The following is a 25,833-nucleotide window of genomic DNA, read 5'->3' as shown; positions in this document are numbered from 1 at the left end:
AAGTTTAAATTTGTTGTATTTGTTTAATTACAAAAAGAAACCCTGTTTTTTATAGAAACTTGGAAACTCAGAGAAGTGTAAAGGAGAAAACTAAATTCACCTTTAATCCTCTTATACGGAGATTGCACTATTTTGATTTATTTCTTGTAGTCTTCTAATGTATGTGTGTGCAATGATTTACAAACACATAGGCTAATTTAAACACCTACTTTAAAAATTAAATTAACATCACAATATATAGTTTTTTCTCCTCCATTTTAAAACCTAATAATAAACTAGCATTAATGTATATTATGAAAGTTTTTACTTTTTTATTTTAAAAACAATCAATGTGATAAATGTATTTATACGTAAATCTTCTTAGGATAGGTAATTTCAACAGTTTTAAGGCTTTTGATACAAATTGCCAAAGTACGTAAAGTCTGAACCAATTTTTATTATTAATTTATATTAATTCTCATTTTACTTAAACTACACTCAAATTTACTTTATAAAAGTGAACAAAATATTCTCCTTTTTAACAGGAGAAATATTATTTTGTCATTATTTTTTATTTCTTAATGAGGATAAACATTTTTATGAGAATGCTTTTTTAAATTTTAGAAATAGATTTTATTAGCTTAAAAGGCTGAACTATTAATAAGTTTGTCTAAATGTAAAAAAAAAAAAAGTTTAATTATGTAATATCTTAGTGACCTCTGTAAAACTTAATGTTTTGAGGGAAGTTTGGCCTGTGTGGAAAGGGGAGGAAGAATTTATTTGGGTATTAAGCAAAGTTGAGTGATTTGGCAGCCACTATTGTATAAAATTTCAAAAATTTCTCATTGAATTTGAACATCTAACTAGCTGATACATGAAATTTAGATTATAATATTGATACATTCTGTTTTTAAGAATGGGGGAAATTGGTGTCTTAAAGATTTAAAAACTATTATTTTCAATGTAGAAATTGTGAAAACACTTAAATTTGTTATCATTTAAGCTAAAATTAACTATTTTGCTTTTAAAAAACTCGTGTGTGGAATATGAAAAAAGTAAAGTTTGTATAGCAATCCCAAGTAATGTTGACACTAATACCTAATATTTGCATTATTATCTCTTTGCCTTTTTCTGTTCAGGACATCCAGGCAGAAATTGATGCCCACAGTGACATATTTAAAAGCCTCGATGGAAACAGGCAGAAGATGGTAAAAGCTTTGGGAAATTCTGAAGAGGCTACTATGCTTCAGCATCGACTGGATGATATGAACCAAAGATGGAACGACTTAAAAGCAAAATCTGCCAGTATCAGGTCAGCATTGTCAGTATCAAAATAAAAATAATGGGGAAGGAGGATTTTCATGATTTTTTTATATCAGGAAGAGAACAGGAAGCCTTACCAGCATGCTACTTCTTCAGAAATAGTTTAAGATTTAAATGCAGAGACTATTTTTTTTAAAGTTACAGTTTTAGCTCCATTTATGTCCAGTGCCCTCTGTCCACTGTTCCTGACTAGTCACAAATTTGCATATCATATTTTAAACCTAATAATACTAATGATGTTACCAATACCTGCTAGTTGTTGAATGTTTACCTTAACCGAGTATTGTGTTAGGATCTTTACAAACATTTCTTTATTTAGTATTCAAATAATCCTAGTGAGGTGAATAATAAAATCCTTTCTTACATGAGGTGACAGAGGCTTAATGAATATAAAGAACTTGACAAGATATTGAGCTAACAAGTGCCACACGAGGATTTGAATCTAGATCTTTCTGACTCTTGGCAATGAACGTGTTTTGCTTCGTCATGCAATTTGTATATCCAATTTGAAGATGTACTTTTAGAAATTAGATATCACTTATGGACACTAAAATGGATAACTGATGATTCATGTCTCCAGTTGGAAAAAGTAAAAAGTAAATAAGGATGAATTTGAGGATCAGAATTTGACTAAGAAAGGACATTGAAAAAAGACCTACTGTGACAGCTATTAATATTATTACTGGGAGTTAAGAACATTTTAGAATTATGTTTACTAGATGGTGGATAATACGTAACTGGATATGAGTTTAGTGGAAACTGACTAAGAACATGAATGTTGGTAGAAAGACTTGGATCTTGCACCTAGGTCAGTTTCTTAAATCTTAAAGTTCAGAAACGGTATGATGTATTGAAAAATGTACAACCTTAAACCAAATGGTCTTGAATTTGACTCTGATTTTACTATTTACTTACTGATCTTGGGCAAGTCACTTAGTCTCTCTGAGCCTTGGTGTTCTCATTTACAAAATCAAAATATATATATTTAACCCACATGATTGCTGTGAAGATTGAATGGGGTAATCTGATAGTTCCTTAATCTATGTAATTTCTGTCTAATGTAGCATCTAGTTTATTTTTTCTTACATAAAGGGGTTCAGTGGATCTGCTTCAACTGGTTTCTGCATTTTGTAGACTACTTCATGGAGAGCAGAAATCTTTCACGGATTATTTATTTATTGTGAATGAATTTTTTAAAAAAATTTCTTTCTGAAGAGAAATCCTGAAAGGTTTTTATTCTTCTGGGACTCATAAAGGGGTATTTGCACTTCTTTTTACACTTAAAGAAGGGGGTAATGTAGCATGACTATGGAAACCTCTGTGTAAAGATCCTGTTGGACATTATCAACCAACTACACTTTTTTAGTTATTAAAATTAGGGAGTATTGTATAGTGAGAGAATATACTTGTGATTGCTTAAAATTGAATTTTCAACTGGCCAGATCCCATTGGGTTTCACCTTTCTGTTCTCCATAAATATAAATAAATAAAAAGATTTAAAGTGTTAACATAGTAGAAAACATTCACTGAGGTTCTAACAAAGCCAACTAGTCTAACAAGCTAAAAGCCACAGGCCTGGCCCTGATGAAGATTGTGTACATGGTCCTGGAATTTTGAGAGTTTGGAGGATGAGTTCTTCAGGAAGGAGAATTTAATAAAGACAAAAAAAACTTTGACCTTTCATGGCCTTTATTGCCTAAGCCTGTCAAGTCACATTTTTTTTTTCTAACCTAGAAAGAAAGAACTCATAAACTATAGTTGGAATACTATCTAACAAATAATGTTTTTTTTAGAAGATGGGGAAATAAGCTTTTGCCAATGGGCTTCTGGATCAAGACAAATCATACATTCCAGTAAAATGTGTTAGTAATGTGATAATAAATTAAAATAATTTTTAGCCTCATTACTCATTTCTGGAGATTCAAGCATTTAATAAGAACTTACTTCTAGGTTTAAGGCATTGTGAATCATAAATAAGATATGGCCCCTACCCCTAGGGGGTTCACAGTCCTCTTCAGGCTAAGATGGGTCCAAAGGAGGAAGTGGTTACTTTCACTTCAGATGATCATCAAAGGCTTCATGAAAGAGATGATTGTACTAAGCTGAGCCTTGAAAGATGTATAGTTTTCCCCAGATGGACTGGATGAGGACTGGAGAAAGATACCTAAGCAGGAGGCCAGAAATAACACTGTGTTTTCATGGAGCAGTTAAGAAGTTCGGTCTGACTGAGAATAGAATTTGCTGGTGATGTAGAGGGGAAAGACTGTGACTAGAGAAAAAGGTGAAGAGGGAGGTAAGACACAAATCATGGAACCTGTGTGCACCATGCTCCATTCCACTGGTAATGGAATTTGAAGATTTTTAGGTGGCATGATTAGATTTAAGCTTTGGAAATATCTCTCCCACACAACTATGGAGAGTGCATTATTAGATGAGCAAAGTTCTAAAGACAAGGAGAGCTGTTAAGAGACCCTTTCAGAGAAATACCCAAGAGTGGAATTGCTGGATCGTATGGTAGTTCTATTTTTAATTTTTTGAAGTACCGTTAAACTGTTTTCCATAGTCACTGCACCTATTTACATTCCCACCAACAGTATACAAGGGTTCCCTTTTCTCCATGTCCTCACCAACACTTGTTATTTCTTGTCTTTTTGACCATAGCTATTCTGAAAGTTGTGAGGTGATATCTCATTGTGGACTTGATTTGCATTTTCCTGATGATTTTCCTCTATGTTGAGTATATTTTAATGTGCCTGTTGGACATCTGTATGTCTTCTTTGGAAAAATGCCTATCAGGTTCTCTGCCCATTTTTTAATCGGATTGTTTGTTTTTGTATTGAGTTGTATGAGTTCTGTATATATTTGGGGTATTAACCCCTTATGGGACATATCATAGGCAAATATCTTCTCCCATTCAGTAGATTACCTTTCCATTTTGTTGATGGTTTCCTTCTCTGTGCAAAAATTTTTTAGTTTGATTAGATCCCATTCCTTTATTTTTGCTTTTGTTGCCTTTGCCTAAGGAGACAAATCCAAAAAAATATATATATATTGCTAAGACCAACAAAGAGTGTACTGCATAGATGTTTTCTTCTAGGAGTTTTATGTTTTCAGGTCTTACATTTAAGTCTTTAATCCATTTTGAGTTTATTTTTGTATACGGTGTGAGAAAATGGTCTAGTTTCATTTTTTCACTTGTAGCTGTCCAGTTTTCCCAACACTACTTATTGAAGAGACTGTCTTTTCCCCATTGTGTACTCTTCCCTCTTTTGTTGTAGATTTAATTGACCATATTTACGTGGGCTTATTTCTGGGCTGTCTATTCTGTTCCATTGATCTATGCTTCTGTTTCTGTGCCAGTACCATACTATTTTGATTACAGTCGCTTTGGGTATTGAGACAAAGAAAATGAAAACACTACTTTGAAAATATATATGCACCCGAGTGTTCATAGCACCATTATTTACAATAGCCATGACATGGAAACAACCTGCAACTGTTCATCAACAGTTGAATGCATAAAGAAGATTTTATATATATATATATATATATATATATATATATACACACACACACACACACACACACACACACACACACATACAATGCAATATTTATATATATGCATATATATGTGTGTTTGTATATATATGTGTGTGTATATATATATATATATATATATATATATATATATATAAATGGAATATTACTCAGCCATAAAAAAAGAATGACATTTTACCATTTGTGACAGCATGGATGGACCTGGAGGGTATTATACTTACTGAAACAAGTAAGACAAAGACAAATACTGTATGTTTTCACTTACATGTGGAATCTAGAAAATTAAACAATTGAACAAATATAACAAAACAGAAACAGACTCACAGATACAGAGAACAAACCAGCAGTTACCAGAAGGGAGTGGGGGAGGGGCAACATAGGTGAAGGGAATTAAGGTATAAAACAAATAAGTTTCAAGGATGCAATGTGCAGAACAGGGAATATAGTCAATATTTTATAATAACTGTATGGAGTGTAATCAATAAAAATATTGAATCACTGTGTTGTACACCTGACACTAATGTTATGTGTCAATTATATCGCAATTAAAAAGAAGATAAAATGCTTTATTATTCTTAGTAATGGGCCCTCATATAGTAAGCACACCTCAGAGAGAAGTGGTACAGGATGCATTTAATATGCTGGAGCTAGACTTCCTAGTAAGTTTCAACACTAGTTTTGTTCCTTGGCAGCTGTGACACTGCGGGGAGGTTACTTGGCCAATATGTATTTCCTCCTGTGCAAAATAGGGATAATAGGAGTAACTTCCTCATAGAGTCATCATGAATAGTTGATTTAATTAGACTTTATAAAGTACCTAAAACAGTGGCACATGATAAGCACTAAATAATTGTTAACTATTATTATTACTCTCATTGATTACCATTATGTTTGGAACTAATTAGTTCAAAAGACATGGAAATTCTCCCTACCCCGTCTTGTTTCTTAGTCACTAATATTGGGAATTTCTGAGAAGGTCCCCAGCAAGTAGCATCCCTCTTTCCTGGCTGGATTCAGAAGAAACAGGAAACAAAAGTAAGGACAAGTGAGAACAACAGTGTCATGTTCATTACTGACAGAGGCTAGGCTGGAGGAGGTGGCTTAGAGTGAGAGCTAAATGGGGCTGTTAACCGGACTCCAGAAGCAGGCAGAATTCCCAGCAGTCACTGGACAATGTGGCCTCCCATGTGGGAAACCCTGCATGGAAGAGTAGAAAAGAACTCAGTCTCTGCAGGCTTGTTCTCAAAAGGGAAGAGTGGGCTGAGCTAAGTAGATCCAGTTATTCCCCAGATCTACAAATCAGATTCCTCACCCCACCTCTACAGGGACAGAGAGAGTGAAAGGGTGGAGAAGAGGCCAGGAACGTACTTAGTGAGAAAACCCCTTCCCAAGGAGCTGGGGGTGTGGAGGTGTTCTCATTAACAAAAACGTAGAGTAACTTCCCCCACAGCCAGCTGCCTCCTTCAGTCCTTACTGAAAATGTTGCTTGCTGAGTGCACTATGAATTCCTGTTCCTCTGTTCTTTCCTCTCATTCCTTTTGAAGTATAGTCTCCACTTGCACTGGCTTCTATTGTGAACAAATTCTCCTATGTCTTTAATATTTGTTTAAACTCTCCCACCACTCTTCTCTATAATTGAAAGTTGACTGTCCCCTTAATTGCCTGCTTTACTTGAAACACTCTTTAATAGAGTTCAGTTTTCCCATTTTCCTCACCTGGCAGTCAACAGGAACATTCTGAATATTTAACAACTACTATGGACACCTATTAGAATGCTAGCCATAAACTCCCAGTACGGCGCCAGCAGATACTGGCTGAACAGGAGCCCTGTGCTCAGGGATAAGAGGGAAAGTTGGCAGCCTCATTGCTGTTTCTTAAGCATTGCTTCTCCATCTCTCAACAACTTGTCCTTAGAAGTGGATACATCTATTATTTTACCCTCTCATCGTCTTATTCCTGCTTCCTCCTGATCTGTAGGACACTCTTCTACTTTACTCGTTGATTTGAGCATCTGACTTCCTTTTTATTCTGCATCTTTTCCTCACTTATCATCCTTGGTGTCGATGTCTCTATTGATAACTCTGTATATGTTGACTTCTCAGTTTCTTCTTACTTTATCTCTAAATGCTTTTATCCCTATTTTGTTTCTAAGCCCCATAGATCTGCCCGGGCCTAGGACTTAGTTAACATCCCATGTTATCTTGGCATCCCTGGGATGATTAGTCTCAGGAGACCAGGGGCAAATTGCTTTCAGAGCACACATTTTATTTTTTTACATCCCACCTGGCCATGCACGTCTGAGTGCCATTGATTTTGCCATATTAGTTGGAGAAGAGCCCTCTGTTGTAGCAAATCAGGATTGTTTAGAATATCATCAGTAAAACAACTCTCCTTCACATTAAAGTTATGGATTTTATGAAGAGGACCTTCCTTCATTAGCTTCCTATATACCCGGACCATCTATATACTATCCTCTAACTTTGTAGTTTTATTCTGTATATATAATTTGTCTACAATATTCTAACTAGATTGTTTAAAAATGCACATCCTCTAATATTTTCAACTGAGGAATTCCTAGCTTTCTTTTTATTTTTCCTTCATCTTCCCAAGCCTACACATCTTTCTCCTTATCTTTAGTTGCTTTAAACCCTTCTACTTTTCAGACTTCATCAACCCCATCTACCCAGCTTGGATTTCATTATAAACCATTTCAGTAATGTCAGGACCTTGAAATTCCTGTCTGCTTTTCCAATCACTGATGCTCTGATAACCATACCCTCCCTATCCCCTGATCTAAATTCTGGGCTTCCTAGTGTTGCACTGGAAAGTGAAAAATGATAACATTTCTTCAACTGTAACTTGACAGTTTCTACTTAGAATTGCAATTGCAATTCTGAATGATTTTCTATCATAATCACCACTATCCCTAACTTTTAAAGATTTCGATTCCTCATTGGCTCCCAAAACCTCTCAAAATCTCCCTCTCTGCATGCAGCCTTGCTTCATTCTTTTCTGAGAATAAGGCCATCAGATAGATGTCCCTTCTGTGCATTCTGTATTTCAAATTGTGCTTTCATTGTGCTAAAATCAGTATTGTCATGGCCAGGAATATTTGCTGCAATTTATCATCATTTTTAGAAAAGAGACTATCTGTCAAAGATCATAATAACAGCTGATATTTATTGAACATTCACTATGTCTACATGAAATGCTTGACGTTACCTCCTTTGGCCACGGCGTGGTCATTGGAACTACGGAATTACATGTGAGTCAACGCCTTGGGTTAATATCTTAAGTACTATTTTCCAGTCTTTTCGGATAACTTTTTAATTTTTTTTTATTTATATTTTTGGCTGCGTCGGGTCAGTTGCAGCATGCAGGATTTTCGTTGAGGCTTGTGGGATCTTTCGCTGCGGCGCGTGGGCTTCTCTTTAGTTGTGGCGTGCAGATTTTCTCTCTCTAGTCGTGACGTGCAGGCTCTGTAGTTGTGGCGCAAGGGTTCCAGAGCACATGGGCTCTCTCGTTAAGGTGCGCGAGATCAGTAGCTGTGGCGCATGGGCTTAGTTGCCCCGTGGCATGTGGGATCCCAGTTCCCTGACCAGGGATCGAACCCGTGTCCCCTGCATTGGAAGGCGGATTCTTTACTGCTGGACCACCAGGGAAGTCCCTTTTCGGATAACATTGATCACACTTTTAAAATACGGAAATCTAATTTACCAACTATTCTTTTGCAATCAAAAAACAATACATACAAGTCTGTATTCCACTTAGATCGATATAAGCAAAGATAGCTAGTGATTTGAAACCTGAGCTAGAAGATAGGCTCTTAGGAACTTTTAACAATGTTTTTTACTCCCTGGAAAAATGTGAATTGGAAATTACTAATAAATTCAGTAATGTGAAGGCCATGGCTTAAACTTTTATGTAAAATTTGTATAATTTAGGATTATGTTAATTAAATATCCACTTATCAGCTTAATGTTTAATATGTTAATGTTTAATGTTTAATATGGATCCTTATTAACTTACGGTTTCAAAGGCCAGTGAAATTCTCAAATGTAATGAAAACAGTGTTCAAAGATAAAATTCTATCTTCCCTTTCTTTTATGAGCCTCTTAAAGATTCAGAGCACCTTTTTAGAGGCCCTTAGAGGAGATTAACCTTTAACATCATCATTACATCTAACGTTATCACACTTTTACAATGTCATTGACACCACTTTTAACTTTAGGTAGTCGATTATGCTAACCATATTGTAAAACTTCTAAAAATTTTTTTTCTCAAATCTGATAGAGGAAGATTCTGCAGCTTTCCTTCTTGTTTTCCTCTGGCTCAGTGCTTTTCGGCAGAACTTTCTACAATGATGGAAATGTTCTGTATCTGCACTGTTCGGTACAGTAACCACTAGCCATATGTGGCATGTTGAGCAGTTGGAATGTGGCTAGTGCAACTAGTGAACTGAATTTCCGATTTTACTTATTTTAGTTAACTGAAGCTTTAAATTGAAATTGGCACATGTTGCTGGTGGCTACAATATTGGAAGCACAGCTTTGGTGTTCTTTTCAGAACAGACTGAATTCTGAGGACCCTACTTCTTTCTCCTAGTCAGTCTTAATTCCTTTTCTGGGAGCAGAAATAATCCCCTTTTAATGTTACTGGTTATTTTTGCACTAATGAAGGTGTTTTCTTTCACTATAACTCAATTTATAATCTGTGGGTTTTACCATAAAATAAAAGTTTCTTTGCAGTAAGAATGCCAACATGGGTATTTAATTCTGTGCATTTCTTCCTTACACAATAGGGGATAGTATATCTTTACTCCTCTTAATTTGAGTCATCAAATTCTTTGGCAGACCTACTACTTTTCAAATGTACCTTTACTTGTCTACAAATATACCTTGGCAGTTTCTATCTGCCCTCTTAAGTGCTGTCCATGATGAAAGCAACATAATGGAAAGAGGTTAGAATTTAGTGTGGATTCCAAATTCTCACCATGACTTCCTGAGCAAGTTTCTTCCTTCTCTGAGCTGTAGTTGCCTCAGAGAGTTGTTATGAGGTTTCCTATCTCAGAGTATATTTGGTTTACTTGTCTTCCTCCTAACTTGACCCTAGAACCTTCTATTTCTGAACCAGTGTAGTGCTTGATATCAGAGTGGGTACTCCATAGATGTTTGACTTTATTGAAAAAATGAAAAACTGTATTTTATTTTAATAAATGCTCCTCTTACTCATTCACACTGTTTGCTCTCTTTTTTTGTATCTGTACTTTGGGAGAAGGGATAAAAACTTCTTTGAAGAAACATGAAAGGTAGAGGCTTTTGGTGATTTAAAATAGATATTAATATTAATACATAGCTTTCTCCATAGTTCCTTTTCTACAATATTTAAATGATGAGGTGCCATGTTTATGGATGTTTATGTTCAAAAAAGTTTTCATATTATAGTTTTAAAAATAACTGGTCATTTAAAAATGTTTAGAGAGCTGTAAAATAGATGACTCAATCTAAATAGAATTAACTTGTGTGAAGCATTTTCTGAAGTAGACATCACCCTGAGTTGCTAATACATGCAATGAAAGTATCTATTGCTTTGCACATGTCAGGTACCCAAAGAACGAACTGAAGCAGATGAGAGGATAATAAATTCTATTATCCAAAATGTGAGTGCCCACAGATATGTGTTAGATAAAGAAACATTTTAAGTGAAGATTCTGAAAGCATGATTGATGACTGGTTAACTGTAATCTTGGGGAAATATAAGCCTCAGAATGTTTCAAGTAAAATTGAAAAAGTACAACTATACCAAACACAAATGTAAGGTTTCTTTTTGCAAAGCGTTCAACCCAGTGCCCAAGAAAAGGCTTTCATCTTGAAAGATGAAAGAATTAAATTGAAACTAGGACACTGAAGGCTACTACAGAAGCATGCTTTTATTTGGGCATATGGTAGTAATCCACCAAACACATATTTATAATCTATCGGAGAATAACCAGAACAGATTTTCCAGGCAGAGATTCTGTCAGATCAGTTTGCTTTTTACTTTGGAAAAAGAAAGATACAGAGAAGCACATAGACCAATGTTATCGTTTTTATTTCAAAGTCACTTTAGTATCTCGCTTAAAAGAGTATTGCCTTCATCTTTATAAATAGTTCTTCAGGTGCTGAATGCCATAGATTTCAATGATCAATTTCATTATTTCTGTGCAGTCAAAAAGTTAACTGCATTGGAAAAGACATTATCATATTATTCAATACAATGAGTGTGTAACTAGATGTCATAGGAATGTAATGTCTGGTTTGGTTATTGATTAAAGAGTTAAACTATAGACATTGAAGATGCAGGATCAAATAATCTAAAATAAGAGGTCAGGGTGTGTGCATAAGTGTTTTGCGCACAAAGACACTCAAGCACTTCTTGATTGACTAAGGACTTCTGATTTCTAGCTGTTATTTATTTATCAATATTTATTATTTTTTAATATTTTTATTTATTTATTTATTTATTTATTGGCTGTGTTGGGTCTTTGTTGCTGCGCGTGTACTTTTCTCTAGTTGCGGCGAGCGGGGGCTACTCTTCATTGCGGTGTGCAGGCTTCTCATTGTGGTGGCTTCTCTTGTTGCAGAGCACGGGCTCTAGGGGCGCAGGCTTCAGTAGTTGTGGTGCACGGACTCAGTAGCTGTGCTTGCGGGCTCTAGACCGCAGGCTCAGTAGTTGTGGTGCACAGGCTTAGTTGCTCCACGGCATGTGGGATCTTCCCGGACCAGGGATCGAACCCATGTCCCCTGCATTGGCAGGCGGATTCTTAACCGCTGCGCCACCAGGGAAGTGCAATATTTATTTTTTGGATTTAAAGATACTGGAAAGAAATTGCACCAACTCGGTCAGATATACTGAGGACAAAATGCTTTGTAACTGGCAGAGAGAATTTTCAGTTAATATACTTGAAATTATTTAGTTCTGTTCTTTGCCAAGTAAAAGTATTGTTTATCAGGGATAGGTTTATCAGGGACATATTTGGCCTAAAATTAATCAATATGAACACAGAAAAGCTGGCCCTCAAACAGAATCAGGATCTCATTAAAGCATAAGTTTGTAATGTGAGGTCAATCATAGCACCTGTAGAATGAACAGAAAAGACTGTAAATACAGGAGAATAAAATAGAACTTCAAATTATAATTATGATACCTCAAACTTTTTTCTGTACTCCTAACTTTAAAAAAATTATTTCGTACCTAGCTTTTTTGAATAAGACATAGAATTTTATAGTTTGAATAGTTTGTTTTATATTAACCAGCTGACAATGGAACTATAAATGGGTTGCAGGAAAGTTGGTCTTTTGTGTGTGACAGAATGCAGGTTCATGGTATTTTAGAGATATGCAGAACTCCCATTTTTTTCTTTCAGCCAAGAATATTGGCTGATAGACTACAGTCATTGTTTTAGGAATTAGAGATGAACTAGAGATCAGAGATACATAGTTGTTTTTCTGAAAAACATAATGAACTTTTAAACAAGACTTATGATATTGTTGAATATCCACTGCTGGGAATACCACGTAATGTGATCAATGGGGAAATATTTGTTTGAATGAACTATAGCAGAGCTATTAGCTTTGAGACAAAGATTCAAGTAGGTCAGATGTCCAAAAAGGAAATTACTGATAGATCTGAGGGACAGTAGTTGCTGTGCTTGGTTGATTTGTTTCATATCACTCAGTAAAGGAGCAATTTTGTGGAAGCAGGGATCATAAGCCAATGTTACGGTGGACGTTGTGGTATGAGAGGATGTAAAACATGGTCAACAGAGATTTCTTGTACCTGGGGTTGCCCCAAGTGAATCATCTTTTGCTATCATAAATCTTTAGTCTTTGGAAGCTGTTGTGTAACAAGGCTTATGTCTGTCTCCATCAGCCTTGCCCCTTTCATTCTGAAAGGTCATGGACAGTCAAGATAATTCCATTTCATGCAGTTTAGCATGTAAGTCCACATTCATGGTCTGTCCACTGGGGTGATGCAAGATTGAGGAAACACTGATTCCTTGAGTCTCTCGACTTGTTTTTGACTGACTTATCTTTTTAAATCCAACTCATGTGGTGTGGGCTTGAGGCAGGGCTTTCTCCAAGGCTTTGGGCTTTCTCCAAGGCTCTAGCAGGAGCAACTAGCAAATTTGTCTTTTATTTACTTTTCTGTTTTCAAAGGCTTTATTCTTATTGAAGCCTTCATCACATAAAAAATGTTTTTCCTAAACATAGTTCCCTAATTATGAAGTTCATAATTTAAGAACCTGAAGATACTTTTCTGTGCTGAAAACAGAAATTATTATTGAAACAAAGATCTCATCTTTAAATCAGAGTATAAAGTACTGCAGTGATTTCTGCCCAGTTGTTTTCTATTCATAACATTTGTCACTGGACATCAGTCAGCCATAAGCCAAATAGTGTTCTGTCCAAGTAATGCTTTATTGTTTTTCAACTTTTTGAGATAAATGTTGGTGATGTTCTGCTTTCAGTAATTTATTTGAATACAAGAGAAATCAAGACATTAGTAATTTTCCCCCCTCAAATTAGCTTGTTTGGAAAGAAAAATCGTACGAGCCTGTTGCATATACTCAATTAGTACAAAAATATATAAAAATTAAGCGTTTATTGTGTTCTCAGTAGTAACTACATCTGGTATGTATCTTTCTAAAAATTTTATATGCATATGATTTCTTCTCTCTATCCCTCTCTTTGTATATATAGATGAAATGAGAAAAAAGTTACATTTGAATGTGCATATATACTATACATAAACTACTGAAACTTGCTTAAATAATTTTACATTATATCATGGACATTCTTCTTGAGAGCCTCATATTGATGCCTTTGTGGTGTGGAGGTGTATGTTTTAACTTTTGACAGGTATTACCAACATATCCTTAATATTCTAGCTTATTCGAAATAACTGTTTCTTACAAGAAATATATATTCTTTTTACAAAGTTTCAGCCTCCTTCTTAGACGTGAGCATTAGTTGGTTGTACATGATTATTAGGCTAAAGGAAGGTACATAATTTTTTGGATGCGTTTCAAATGTCTAAATGTGGTCAACGTTATCTCTTCACAGGGCTCATTTGGAGGCCAGTGCTGAGAAGTGGAACAGGTTGCTGACGTCTTTAGAAGAACTGATCAAATGGCTGAATATGAAAGATGAAGAGCTTAGAAAACAAATGCCTATTGGAGGGGATGTCCCAGCCCTACAACTCCAGTATGATCATTGTAAAGTAAGTTGATCACATACGGTGGGTTCCTTTTAGTCATTCATTTTGATTTTGGTGAAATAAGTACTCAAAATAAAATAAATATGTGAATGGAACCAATTATGACAGGTTTTTCCCCCCCTCTGTTCCTAATTATCAGTATTTAGGCATTTTATTCAAATTGCATGCATTGCTCCCTTTAGTTTCAAATTAAGTTTTCTCTTCATATTTAACTGAAGGTTTTTTCAAACATTGCAGGTATCTAAAGCACTATATTGCTTTTAGCTGATCATGAAATTTATCTATTTCTAATAGATTTTAAAATATTAATATATTATATTGGGGGAAATTTTACTATAAGTTAATCTTAAATTCAGAAGTTACAGAGTCATAAAGAATTACATACTATCTTGTTTTATTAAATGAAAGTAGAAAAAATAAGGACTTGTAGTAGTAAGAAAATAGAATAGATATAAATCTGAAAGCAAATGAAGACCATTGTATTTAAGATCATTCTATGGGTTTTTGGTTTCTTTTGTCTGAACTTAGACCCTTTTTTGTCACATTTTTATTCTGCTCAAATATCTATCTCTATGCAAAATTGTACTTTTACTCTGAAAAGCAGATATACTGAATGTTATCAACTGACGTGTTAATTCTTATAACCTTGTATTATTTAAATTCTTTGCCTCATTAACTTTTCATTCGTTTATATATCTTCATACCCATTTTCTCATATATCACATATCACCTTGTTTTTTGTTCTTTGTTTTAATGTAAATTTTTATCCATTATCATAATTTATATTTTTCTTCGTGGAGAGAAAAAACAAAGTCAACTGTGAAATTTCTGAACAGCAAATACACACACAGCTAAGCTAGCATATAATCTAGTAGATAAACTTGCAGAATCATAACATATTCCACTATAAACTTATTTTTAAAAACAAACAAAATTTACCTTTTTAGGACCATCAGAACCAAACTAAGGAGCACAAATGGCAAAAGTTTAAGACAAGAAGGTCCCACAAAATTGTGCAACAGCTGTTGATGTGCTCTGGGTGTGCAGTAGCCTTTTTTTTTTTTTTTCCACAGTAGCCTTTTATAAAGGTTTTCACTTCCATAATTTTACACACAATAGGTAAAGCCAAAACTGTGTTCATCCTCAAGTATCTTTTTCCCTAATCAATCACATTCATGGTGAAAATTCACATATCTTATTGGACAATTCTTTGCAATTTATTTATATTATCACCAAGCAGGTGGCAAACTAATATGCCTTGCATATATAAGTAAAATACCAACAAAACAATAATGTGACCACGCTATTACCGAAAGCTTTAAAACCAGTTTAAACCAAATCTCTCAACCAGTTAGATGTTAAAGTATGACTTTTCAATGCATTAGGATGCAATGATTAATTATTTCATTCTATATGGAACCCTTTTACCTCCTAGCTGCCTATTTCTATAAAATGAACTTCCCAGATATACAATTCTGTACATTACAAAATTATTTTCTATTACAAGAGACTTACTTTCTGAGTTAATTCTAATAATGACCTTAAGAGAACCACAAATATTTTCTATTTGCTTTTTGACTGTAATTTTTTTGGTTTTATTGTTTTACTGTTCCTAGTGAACCTTTTCCTTTTTCTCGTTGCAATTTCTGTTGAATTCACTTCGAAGTCTGCATGCTTAGAATTTAAATGTCACTAAGAGAATTATAATAGTACCTAACATTTATGAATAGTTTTCTCCACACTAGAACTGTGTTAATGACAAAAATATATTATTTCAACTAAACAAATGCTATCACCTTGTTCTGTTATAGTTTTTCCTCTTCACATGCAACGCAAGTTCTTATTCTAAATCTGTACATTTTAATGTGATGTTAGAACTCTGTTCTCATTTAAAAACTGACAAACACATGCTTCTTCTAAAGGAAGACATCCTCTATATTATAAGTTGCTTCAATACAGAATGATAAGACCTAGAAATTTATCTTATTTTGAACGCTTGTGACCAGGTTATTCAAGTTACCATTTGGGTAAATTTTCTCTTTGTACTTGAAAAGAGAATATGATAGAGAAATAGCTCTAAGATTAAAATAAAAAAGGAAGACACTGTTGGTATATAATATGCAAAAAATAATAATGATGATAGAAGATTTAAAATTACTGATGTAAGAAAATCAATTTCTCCTTACTTTTTTCAGTTTTCCCTTCTATTAATTATATATACCCTTTTTGAGGATTCAGGTATTAGTGATGAAGTAGAATAATACAAAGCTCTTCTAATGGAAGTGCTTTGTTAAGGAACAAAACGCACTTGTGACCATATGCTACCATTTTGATTAAAACTGAAATCTTGAGGTAGGAAGTGATTGTCCACTTCTAGCTTTAACAAGTAAAGTGCACATCGACATTTCCAGTATGTGCTGGCTATGTTCTAACCCCTGCTCCCACCAAGGTTACCCTGTTTTAGATTGTGTTTTGTTCTGTCTTAGGGTGCAGTTGCTCTGCTTCAACCCTTTGGACCCAGGCATTTAGATAATAAAGGTAATATTGATAATGATGCTGATGGTAATGTCAATTCATTCATTCAGCAAGTATCTGAGTGCCTAATATGCATCAGGCACTATTCTAGGCACTGGTGAATCAACAAATGAACATAAGTTTTTGCCTGGTTCTGAGCGATACAGACATCATACCAATAAGCAATAAATATATAATATGTCCCATGGTAGTAAGTGCCATGGAAAAAGTAAAGCAAGGTCAAGGAGAGAGAGGGAGGGGATAGTATAGGCAGCAGAAGTGTTATTTTATGTGGAGAAGCTTAGGAAAGTGCCGTAAGTGGGGTGATTTTCAAATAGAGACCTGAAGTTCAGGAGTTCAGGAATGTAATTCAGTAATCCAAGTGGGGGATGGTAATGACTTGGACAAGGATATCCCAGTGGAGATAGTAAGAAGTAACTGGTTTCTGAATATATTTGGAAATAACAACAGGATTTGCTTATGGATTAGATGCATGGGCTGGGAGAAAAAGAGAAGAGATGTAGTGTCAGGAGTCAAAGATTTTTGGACAAAGCAAATGGAAGAATGGAAGTATCATTCAGAGAGATGTGGGAAACTGCTGGATTAGCAGTCTGGGGAGGAAATTTAAGAGTTCGTTTTTTGACATTTTAAGCTTAAGGTGCTTATTAGGCAGTTAGATATACAAGTCTGATGTTGAGGGAAAGGTCAACAAATCAAAATTATCAGCATATATATTAGCCGTGGAATTGGATGAGATGATCCAGGGAGTCAAGAATTCCAAGACATGAGCCCTGAGGCACCCTACCTTTAAAGGTTGGGAAGATGAGGAGACTGAGAAGGCAGAGCCAGAGGGTAGAAGAGCCAAGAGAGAACAGAGTCTAGGATACCAAAGGCAGAAAGTATTTCATAAAGGAGGGTGTAATCACGAGCATCAAATATTGCTGAGAGGCAGAATAAGATGAGAACAGAAAAGTGACCATCTGTAGACAGTCTTGTTGACCTTGACAAGAGTCATTTCAGTGGTGTGGTGAAGTTGGAAACCTGATTGGTGTAGATTCAAGAAAGAATATGAGCAGAAGAAGTATAGAGAACCCTTTCAAGGATTTTTACAACAAAGGAAACAAAGAAATGAAACAGTAGCTGGAGGGAGAACGTGAGGTCAAGTAATGGTTTTGTAAAGATGGAGAATAATTCAACATGCTTCTATGATGATGGGAATGATCCTGTAAAGCAGGAAAAGTCAGTGATGCAGGAGGGAGGGTACCATGTAGGAACAGTGATAGGGTGGGATCTAGTGCACAAGTGGAACCGTTTGTATTAGGTAGAAGAGCTCATCCAGTTTAACAGGAAGAAATGTGGAATATATGGGTACAGATGAAGGTAGATTGGTACATGTGGGTGTGGGAACATATAGATGTTCTCTTTCTATTGTCTCTGTTTTCTCAGTGAAATAAGATGAAAGGTCAACAACTGAATATAAGAAGAGGGAAGAAGATGTGGACATCTGAGGAGAGAGGAGGTAGAAAATGTAGTGTAAAAGTGGATGCATCAATAAACTAGGAAATATACCAAGACTGCAGGGCAGCATAACAGGCCGACCTGGAGTCAGTGCTCATGAACTTAACGTGAGAACAGCCAGTGTGAATGTTTTTCTTCATCCATGTTTAGTTGCTCCAGTGAAGGTGAGGAATTAATTGGAGAGCTGAACTGGAACAAGCAAATGTGATGGAGTAAGACAGGGGCCAGGGAGTTACAGAAATACAAGGGAGTTGTATAATGAGTGCTCATGGGTTTGAAGCTGGCTAAGGGGAGATGTGAGGATATGGGACATATGAGGGGAAGTAAAATGGTGTTCAAAGTCAGCGCTTCGGGGGGCTGAGGAATTGTTCAAATTGGGAAACTGGGAGCACGTTCTATAAAGAAAACAGGTGGTTGTCAGAGAAGGGACGCTGAAGTCGAATTTATGGAGGGGTGCATTTATGGTTTATGACAACATCCAGTGTCTTTTTGCTAAAATGAGCTGTGTGAGTTGGGTGGAGAATAAGGTCATAGAGGAGAGCAAGTTGAGGAGCTGAGAGGCTGGGTAGTGGAAGGATTGTCTATGTGGATAATAAAATCACCATGACCATGAGAGAGAGCCAGATGTCAAAATGATGATGAAAGAAGGAAGGGTAATGGTGATATAGTTTAGAATTCTAATATAAAGATGATGTTTTCATATTCCATTAATCCTTTGAGTCTTAAAACTACTCAAAATCCCCTTGGTTGGGGATGGAGGAGGGGAATAGTGTAAGTTGGATATAGATTGTCCCTGCTTTCTAGATTTCTTGGTGCCTGGTTCTAGACTTTCTCAGGTTACTTCTTTATCACAGTAGCTATCATTTAGCACATTGTGCATGATCCAGACTACTGTTGAGGGATTTTTCTTATCAGTAAGTCAAGAGTTTCCATTTAACAGTCTGTACTTCTTTAACTTTCTGAGTTATGCATTAGATGGTTTATATGAATAGCCCAGATTTTCTGAGTATGTGTTCTCACTCACTGTTATATCCTCACTGGAAATAGTCCTTTGTAGAGGTTTGTGTTGATTCTAGATTCTAGAACTTTTTTTTATCATAGTCTGCCTTTCAATTTATCAATGATCCAAAATTATAAGTGTTCTTAATATTATATATTATTAATGTTTGCCAAAAACTTCATATTTAACTCTGAGAACTAGGCAGGCTAAGATGCTAGGAGATATAAATTATGGAATAGTGTTCAGAGTAAGTTTGTGGAGATGTGTATTAGTTTCCTAAGGCCACCATAATAAAGCTCATAAACAGGTGGTTCAAACAACAGAAATTTATTTTCTCATAATTCTGGAGGCTAGAAGTTTGAAATCAAGATGTAAGCAGAGTTGGTTTCTTGTAAGGGCCCTCTCCTTGGCTTGTAGATGGCCGTCTTCTCCCTGTGTCTTCACATGGTGTACCCTGTGTGGGTATCTGTGTCTTAAAACTGCTCAAAATACCTTCTTTTTATTAAGACCCCAGTCATATCGGATTAGGGCCTACCCTAATGAATGTCCTCATTTTAACTTGATTACCTCTTTAAAAACCCTGTCTCCAAATACAGTTACATTCTGTCAAAAGTAACCTTCTTTCCCAACTGCCAAGAGTAATGTTTCTAATTGCTATAAATTATTACAAGGAGGGCCAATCACTATAGTTCGTACAATTAGGGTAATATTTAAAGATGTGACACCTACCTGTAGTAGTTTACCTTTCTTACTGAACTTCGCCAGCTGTAGTGGAACCTCAGCCTTGCCTATGTTCTAACCTAAGTCTCTAATTTATCCTCGGTCTTTTCTTAAAATCAAAATCCATTTGGGTGTACATGTGGTTGCTCTATGTTTCAGGCAAGATTTTTCTTTCCCATGTCCTTGGAGATATCTTTTCCCCTGGTCTTCAGATTTTTTTTATCAGGGAAAATCTTGTGTGTGTCTGTGTGTGTGCGAGTGAGTGTGTACAACTTAGAATTGTCAATTATTAGGATTGAAAGGAACCCAAGAAATAATTCAGTCCAATCCCCTTATTTATAGTGGAAGCAAATGAGAGGCATATGATTTAATGAGATCTGAGTTTTCCTCCCTCCTTCCTTCACTTCCAGCAAATACTTATCATTTACTTAGTGTGTCTGGCAGTTTCTAAGACACCAGAAGGACAGAGGTACAGAAAACAGACACAGTCCCTGTCCGCATGGAGCTTCCACTCAGGGAGAGCCTATATTTGTAGCTCTCAGACTTACAGTTCCTATGTCTTCTCTGTGCTATGAGAAGTCATTGCCAACAAGGTTCGTGGCTGAGCTGTGAACTGCACGTTGCTGTCCTAAATCTCTGGTTGTCTGTCTAACCACCCATTTCTCTAACCCCCTACTTTGGTCCCTTGGTTATAATTCAGGCACGTTTTCAGTTCGTGTGCACATTTATTACCAATCTTTTTTCCTTAAGGGATTGTAGAATTCAATTATAACAGTATGATGTAGCTTTAAACAGAACATAAAATAATTTTTAAACTAATTTTTTCACCGATATGTTTAGCATTAAATGTAGCATTTAGTCTTTTTCTTTCCATTTTTTCTATTATTACAAACTTTGTCATTTTTTTCTAACTTCTTGGTATTTAAGTCTCTGTCATAATAAATTTTAAAAAATCTTTTTAACTTCAAAGAACTCTTGCCTTATGACTTAAAAGTATATACCTAGTGAGAACAATCAAAATCAACCCTTAAGTGGTTTGATAATAATATTAGGCAAGATATTTTGTTCTCTAAAATTTTCCCATAGAAAGAGGGGACCTTGTATTTGATTTCAAACTCATTCTCTCATTTTACAGGTGGCTGTCTGAATTACTTTATTTTGAACCACACAGTACTATTTAGGGAAGTTGAATTAATTTGACATAATCTCTCCAAGCTCAAGTAGAATATCTTGAGATTACTAGATGGATTTCTTTTTAAATACGAGGCAAAGAAGTTTAACTCTGATTTGTTAATTATTCCAGGAGATGTGATCACATAAATGCAAGTCTTGAATATCGTTGTACACAAATCTTTTAAAGATCAATTTAGAAAGAGATACCATATGTTCTTCTGCTATGGACAAGACAAATACACATCTACCGGATACATCTGAAAACCACCTGTGCTGATGTTACACTTAATTAACACTTAAGTTTTACATTAAAATTTTCAGTGATGTTGTTATATACAAACTAAAAAACAAGTCTATGTCTCAGAACCTTAGGTGGATGTGGGGTTACTACATGCTGGAAAACTGTTAGGCGACTCAAAAGTTGCTTCCAGTGATGTCAAAATCTGATGTCAAGGAGTCATATGAAGAATTTGAAGAAAATAATTATAGGTAGACATCTGACTATTTAACGCATATCCTCAGCAGTATATGTATTCAAGTTCACTGAAAACTTTTCTTTGGCTCTTCTCACTTGGATAGTGGTGTATTATTCTCTATTCTAGGCACCTTATGTTGGCCCTGTCTGTACAGAGTGATTGAACCTAGCACGTGGGCTTAGGTAGATCTGATTTCAATTCCCACACTAACCCTATAAACTAGGTTTTGGGGCATATTCTCCAATCTCTGCTATCCTGTTCTGACCATCACTATGTATAAACCACTTAGCAGAGTACAAATAGTAAGTGTTCAATAAGCAATAGCTGTTTGGGGTTATTCTTTAAACTAGGACTTATTTTATAGTATATTTTAAATTTTAGTTGCTCTGTGTCTACATTTTGTATTTTTCCTTAGATTCACTATGTTTGGGCACTATAAGTTTTGACATCATAACATACACTTGTTGTGTTAGCCTATTGGTGCCTTAAAAAAACTTAGACTCCTCAAATAATTGGATGAAGCCATTGAAGCAACAATATTTTTGAGAATTTATATGGGATTAGATATGAGCCTAGAGACTGGAAGGTGATTTATTATTTCTTGTTCTTAATAAAAGAAAACAGCTTATCATGGAAAGGCCAAGCCCATAAGACACTTCTGCATGCACTGCCTTTAGTTAACTTATTAAAGGCTAATAGGCAAATTATATATGTTTAACCATGAATCTAATTACCTTGAAAGGCAATATTTGAGTGTTTATAAGTAAAAGAACAGAAATAGTATACATTATCTTACATTTGCATCTCTTTACCCTGGATCCAGTCTGCTTGCACCATCTACAGAGGGTTAAGAGACTCTGGTATCTCAGATACAGGTGTTCAGTCACCTCAGATACAAAAGGGTTGGTTTATGGGAACTCATATATTCTCAAAGTTTTCTGAGTCCCACATATATTTCTATACTCTAGTCCTTTATATGTACATCAGTGATTTAATGACACTTTTTCATAACCTTTCTTTGATAATGGCAGTGCAAGTCACTTCATCATCCATCCATCCATCCATCCACCCCCACTGTTCACGGAATGACTTATATGTTGAATTGATGCTGAATATACAGAGGGCAATAAGGCACAGCCTCTACTCCAGTGACATATTTTAGTCATTCCTATACCTAAACGCTCTGTGCTTGTGACTGTATCCAGAAGGAATATTATACATTTAAATGTTTAGGTGATGGCTCTGAGACTTCAAGGTCAGAGGTACTGTAAGGTCATACTTCAAAGCACCTCATCCGCTCAAACACCTAATAATTATAGATAAAATGTAAAAAACAGAAAATCAAGCATGGCAAAATTGGGCTCCAAAATACAGCAAACATTCCATAGACCAGAAACAAATCAGAAAAGCAAAGTAGTTAGTAGGGTTGATGCTTCTTGAAAAATGTAGCAGTCCTAGGCAATGAGCAAGCAGAAAGCCCCACAGCAAAGGCTCAGCTCAAAAATCTATCTTATACATTGAAGTGCGTGACTCACTGACTGGCATCTTTCCCTTCTGTTATGTAAATGTTCCAGGAACTGATATTATGAAACATCAATATATTTTGGACCCTTAATTAAATACCTCTACTTTCTTGGATATTTAAACCAGTGACTCAGAACATTAATAGATTTTCAGCAACAACCATAATAAATACTTTGTTCAATGTTTTAACAACCCATCACATAGGCAGACTTGTTAAATCATAATCATAATCATAAGTCAAAGTGCCTTGATGGTTAAGTGTTTGGCGTGAGACCTGGTCCACAGTAAATACTCAGTAAATGGTGGCTAATCTCATCTCACATAATTGCTGAGAATTTGTCTTGACAGTTTTGATCATTTTTGTTTTGTTTAAAACTGTCTAGGCTATATGGGTTGTTTTAATTAAACAAAACCATATTAATATCTGCTATTTATTGTCCAGCAGAACTAGCCCCCCATTAAAATCTAGGGTCAACCTGTTAAATTAAACAGGAATCATCTTCCAAACTTTTTAGGTATCTGCTTGGTAAACAACACAATCACATTATTTTTTTTCTCACGTAGATACAAATTTCATCCCGTCAAATGTCAAAATAAATTACTACTTTAAAATATATAATATTTCTAATGACTTCTAGAATAAATTGATAAAGTTGAATTTTCCCACTTATTGACTTAAATTTGTAGTATCATTTAAAAAGTGTTTTGGAAAGTGAGGTCACTTATTTGTAGCTTCACTTTCAAAAGTGTGAGATTATCATTCAATCAACAATTACTTAGAAAGCACCTATGATGTATGTAGCGTTCATTTGTAATGTTATGAATTTACTTGTCAGATACTTGTAGATTGGATAAAATTGCAGATTCAGTTTTTGCTATTCAATTTGCACTTCATTTTCATAACAATGTACCTATTAACTTAGGTAGGAGCAGTTATCAGAGCTCTAACACCCTTTCTGCTGTATAATTCATGTTTGACTTTAGAAAAGGAAATCACCAAGAATAATTGAAAGTGTATGATTCAGGTACAATATCTTAGGGGCTTTTCCATTCCTTCAGGGCTATTCTGTCCTTTGCTTAACCCAATTGAATTCCTATATTCAAACCTCATTATATAAGAATCAGGACATTTGGGCCTTAAACTGAATTGCCAAGATACATTTGCAAGCTTACTCATTAAAATAACATTGTCTTTAAAACAGCAACACTCCACCATTAAATTTAGTCTGTTTGTGTGTGTGTGTGTGTGTGTGTGTGTGTGTGTGTGTGTGTGTGTGTGTATGGTTATTCTCCCTACTAAAGTTATCTGACACTCTGTCTGCAAACCTGAAATTTCAGTGTCTTGCTGTGTTATGAAGTTACCTAATGAAAAATTGACCTTCTTCTAAAATTGATTAAATTATTTCCCAAGTTCCCCTTCAGCCTCTGCCACCTATGTTGACTGCCTTCTTATTAAAAGCACAGCCCCCTAAGGTCTGTTAGCAAAGTCTGTGTGAAGACCTGAAGCGGCAGTTCTCTATGTGAGCCTGCACCTACCTGCCACACCTCATTCAGTTAACTGCATTTGTCTCCCAAGCCTGATGTGGGTAATTGGAACCTCACCCCAAAGGGTCATAGAATATCCGAGTTTAGAGGGAGAGGCAAGGCATCCTAATAATTGTCGGTCCCTAGTGGTGAAATTAAAGAGTAGACAACAGATGTAGGCAAGTAGAGGTCTGTAAAACCAAGCAATACAGCCCCTTGCTAATGAACTGCCTCTGGGCATATTTAGCCCAGAGACAGTTTCATTTATCTAACAGTTTATTTATTCATTCAGGAAACTTTTGAGTTGCACCCAATGTTTGCTGCATACTTTGCTAGGGGCTGAGCATACATCAGTTCCTAAGATTGTTTTTGTTGTCACAGATTTCACCACCTAATGGCAGAGACAGGCTCGAAAACAAGTGACTAAAGTAGATATCAAAAGCACTGTAATGTGAGTATGAACACACAGCCAGGGAGACACAGATAAATCATGATTGTTTGTACTTGGGAAGGTTGGAAAAGCTCCATAGTGCAAGTGTGTAGCCTTCTAGCTGGGAAGAGACCTTGGAATAAGAATTCACTAAAGAGTGTTACCAAAACTCCTGGAGGGAAAATTCTCCAAATTAGCCACGGCTCCAAATGAGCCATGGTGTGACTTGGCGTATGCAGTAGAGCAAGAGATGTTGCTTCCCTCCCTCTTTGGTTATATGTAGAACAAGGCTGAAGGAGAGAGAAAATGTAAGTTCAGGACCTAATACAGCGCCTGATGATAGGAAACACTGAATATATTTGCTAGATGAAGGAATACATTTATGTGTGCACATATTTTTTAAAGTGTAGGGAAGAATACCGTTTTATTACTGTGAGAAGCTAGAGGATTCCCATCTTAGTTTTAGCATTCATACTTAGTATTCTGATTCAGGCATCATTTTTTATGTCAATGGGGTGGAACCAAAATGAATTTATATATTAAATGTTCATTCAGGGACATTAACCAAAACTTTTAAAACACTACGGAGATTTAAAAAATTTTGTCTGCATACCAATGAAAAGTAAGCCTGTTTTCTTTCCCTTTTTTCATGTAGCTTTATTAGTGCTATCAAATTTAACGACTCTGCTGCCCTTTTTTGCTGTCATACTATAATGACTTCAGATCTGTATATGCTGATTTAGCCTTGCAAGCAAGTTGGGGAAAAAAGTAAATTACATTCTAACATATTCTCCTTACGTTTGTATCGTTTTTTTTTCTGCTTGCGTTCTCCA

General features: G+C 35.5%; 1 protein-coding gene across 8 annotated transcripts in view; it reads left to right on the top strand.

Annotated features, from left to right (window-relative positions):
• The window catches only part of UTRN (utrophin), a 506,643-nt gene that overhangs the window by 349,213 nt on the left and 131,597 nt on the right, over positions 1-25,833 (top strand). For all 8 annotated transcript variants that reach the window (XM_057528183.1, XM_057528180.1, XM_057528182.1 and 5 more), the window contains 2 exons: positions 1,119-1,291; positions 13,968-14,124. In XM_057528183.1, coding sequence (XP_057384166.1) covers positions 1,119-1,291; positions 13,968-14,124 — 330 coding nt within the window. The remainder of the gene's footprint in view (positions 1-1,118; positions 1,292-13,967; positions 14,125-25,833) is intronic.

The sequence above is a fragment of the Balaenoptera acutorostrata genome, chromosome 14, assembly GCF_949987535.1.
Source record: "Balaenoptera acutorostrata chromosome 14, mBalAcu1.1, whole genome shotgun sequence".
In the NCBI taxonomy this organism is placed as follows: domain Eukaryota; kingdom Metazoa; phylum Chordata; class Mammalia; order Artiodactyla; family Balaenopteridae; genus Balaenoptera; species Balaenoptera acutorostrata.
Note: the sequence above shows the minus strand (reverse complement) of the source record. Positions and strands in the feature narration are given on the sequence as shown.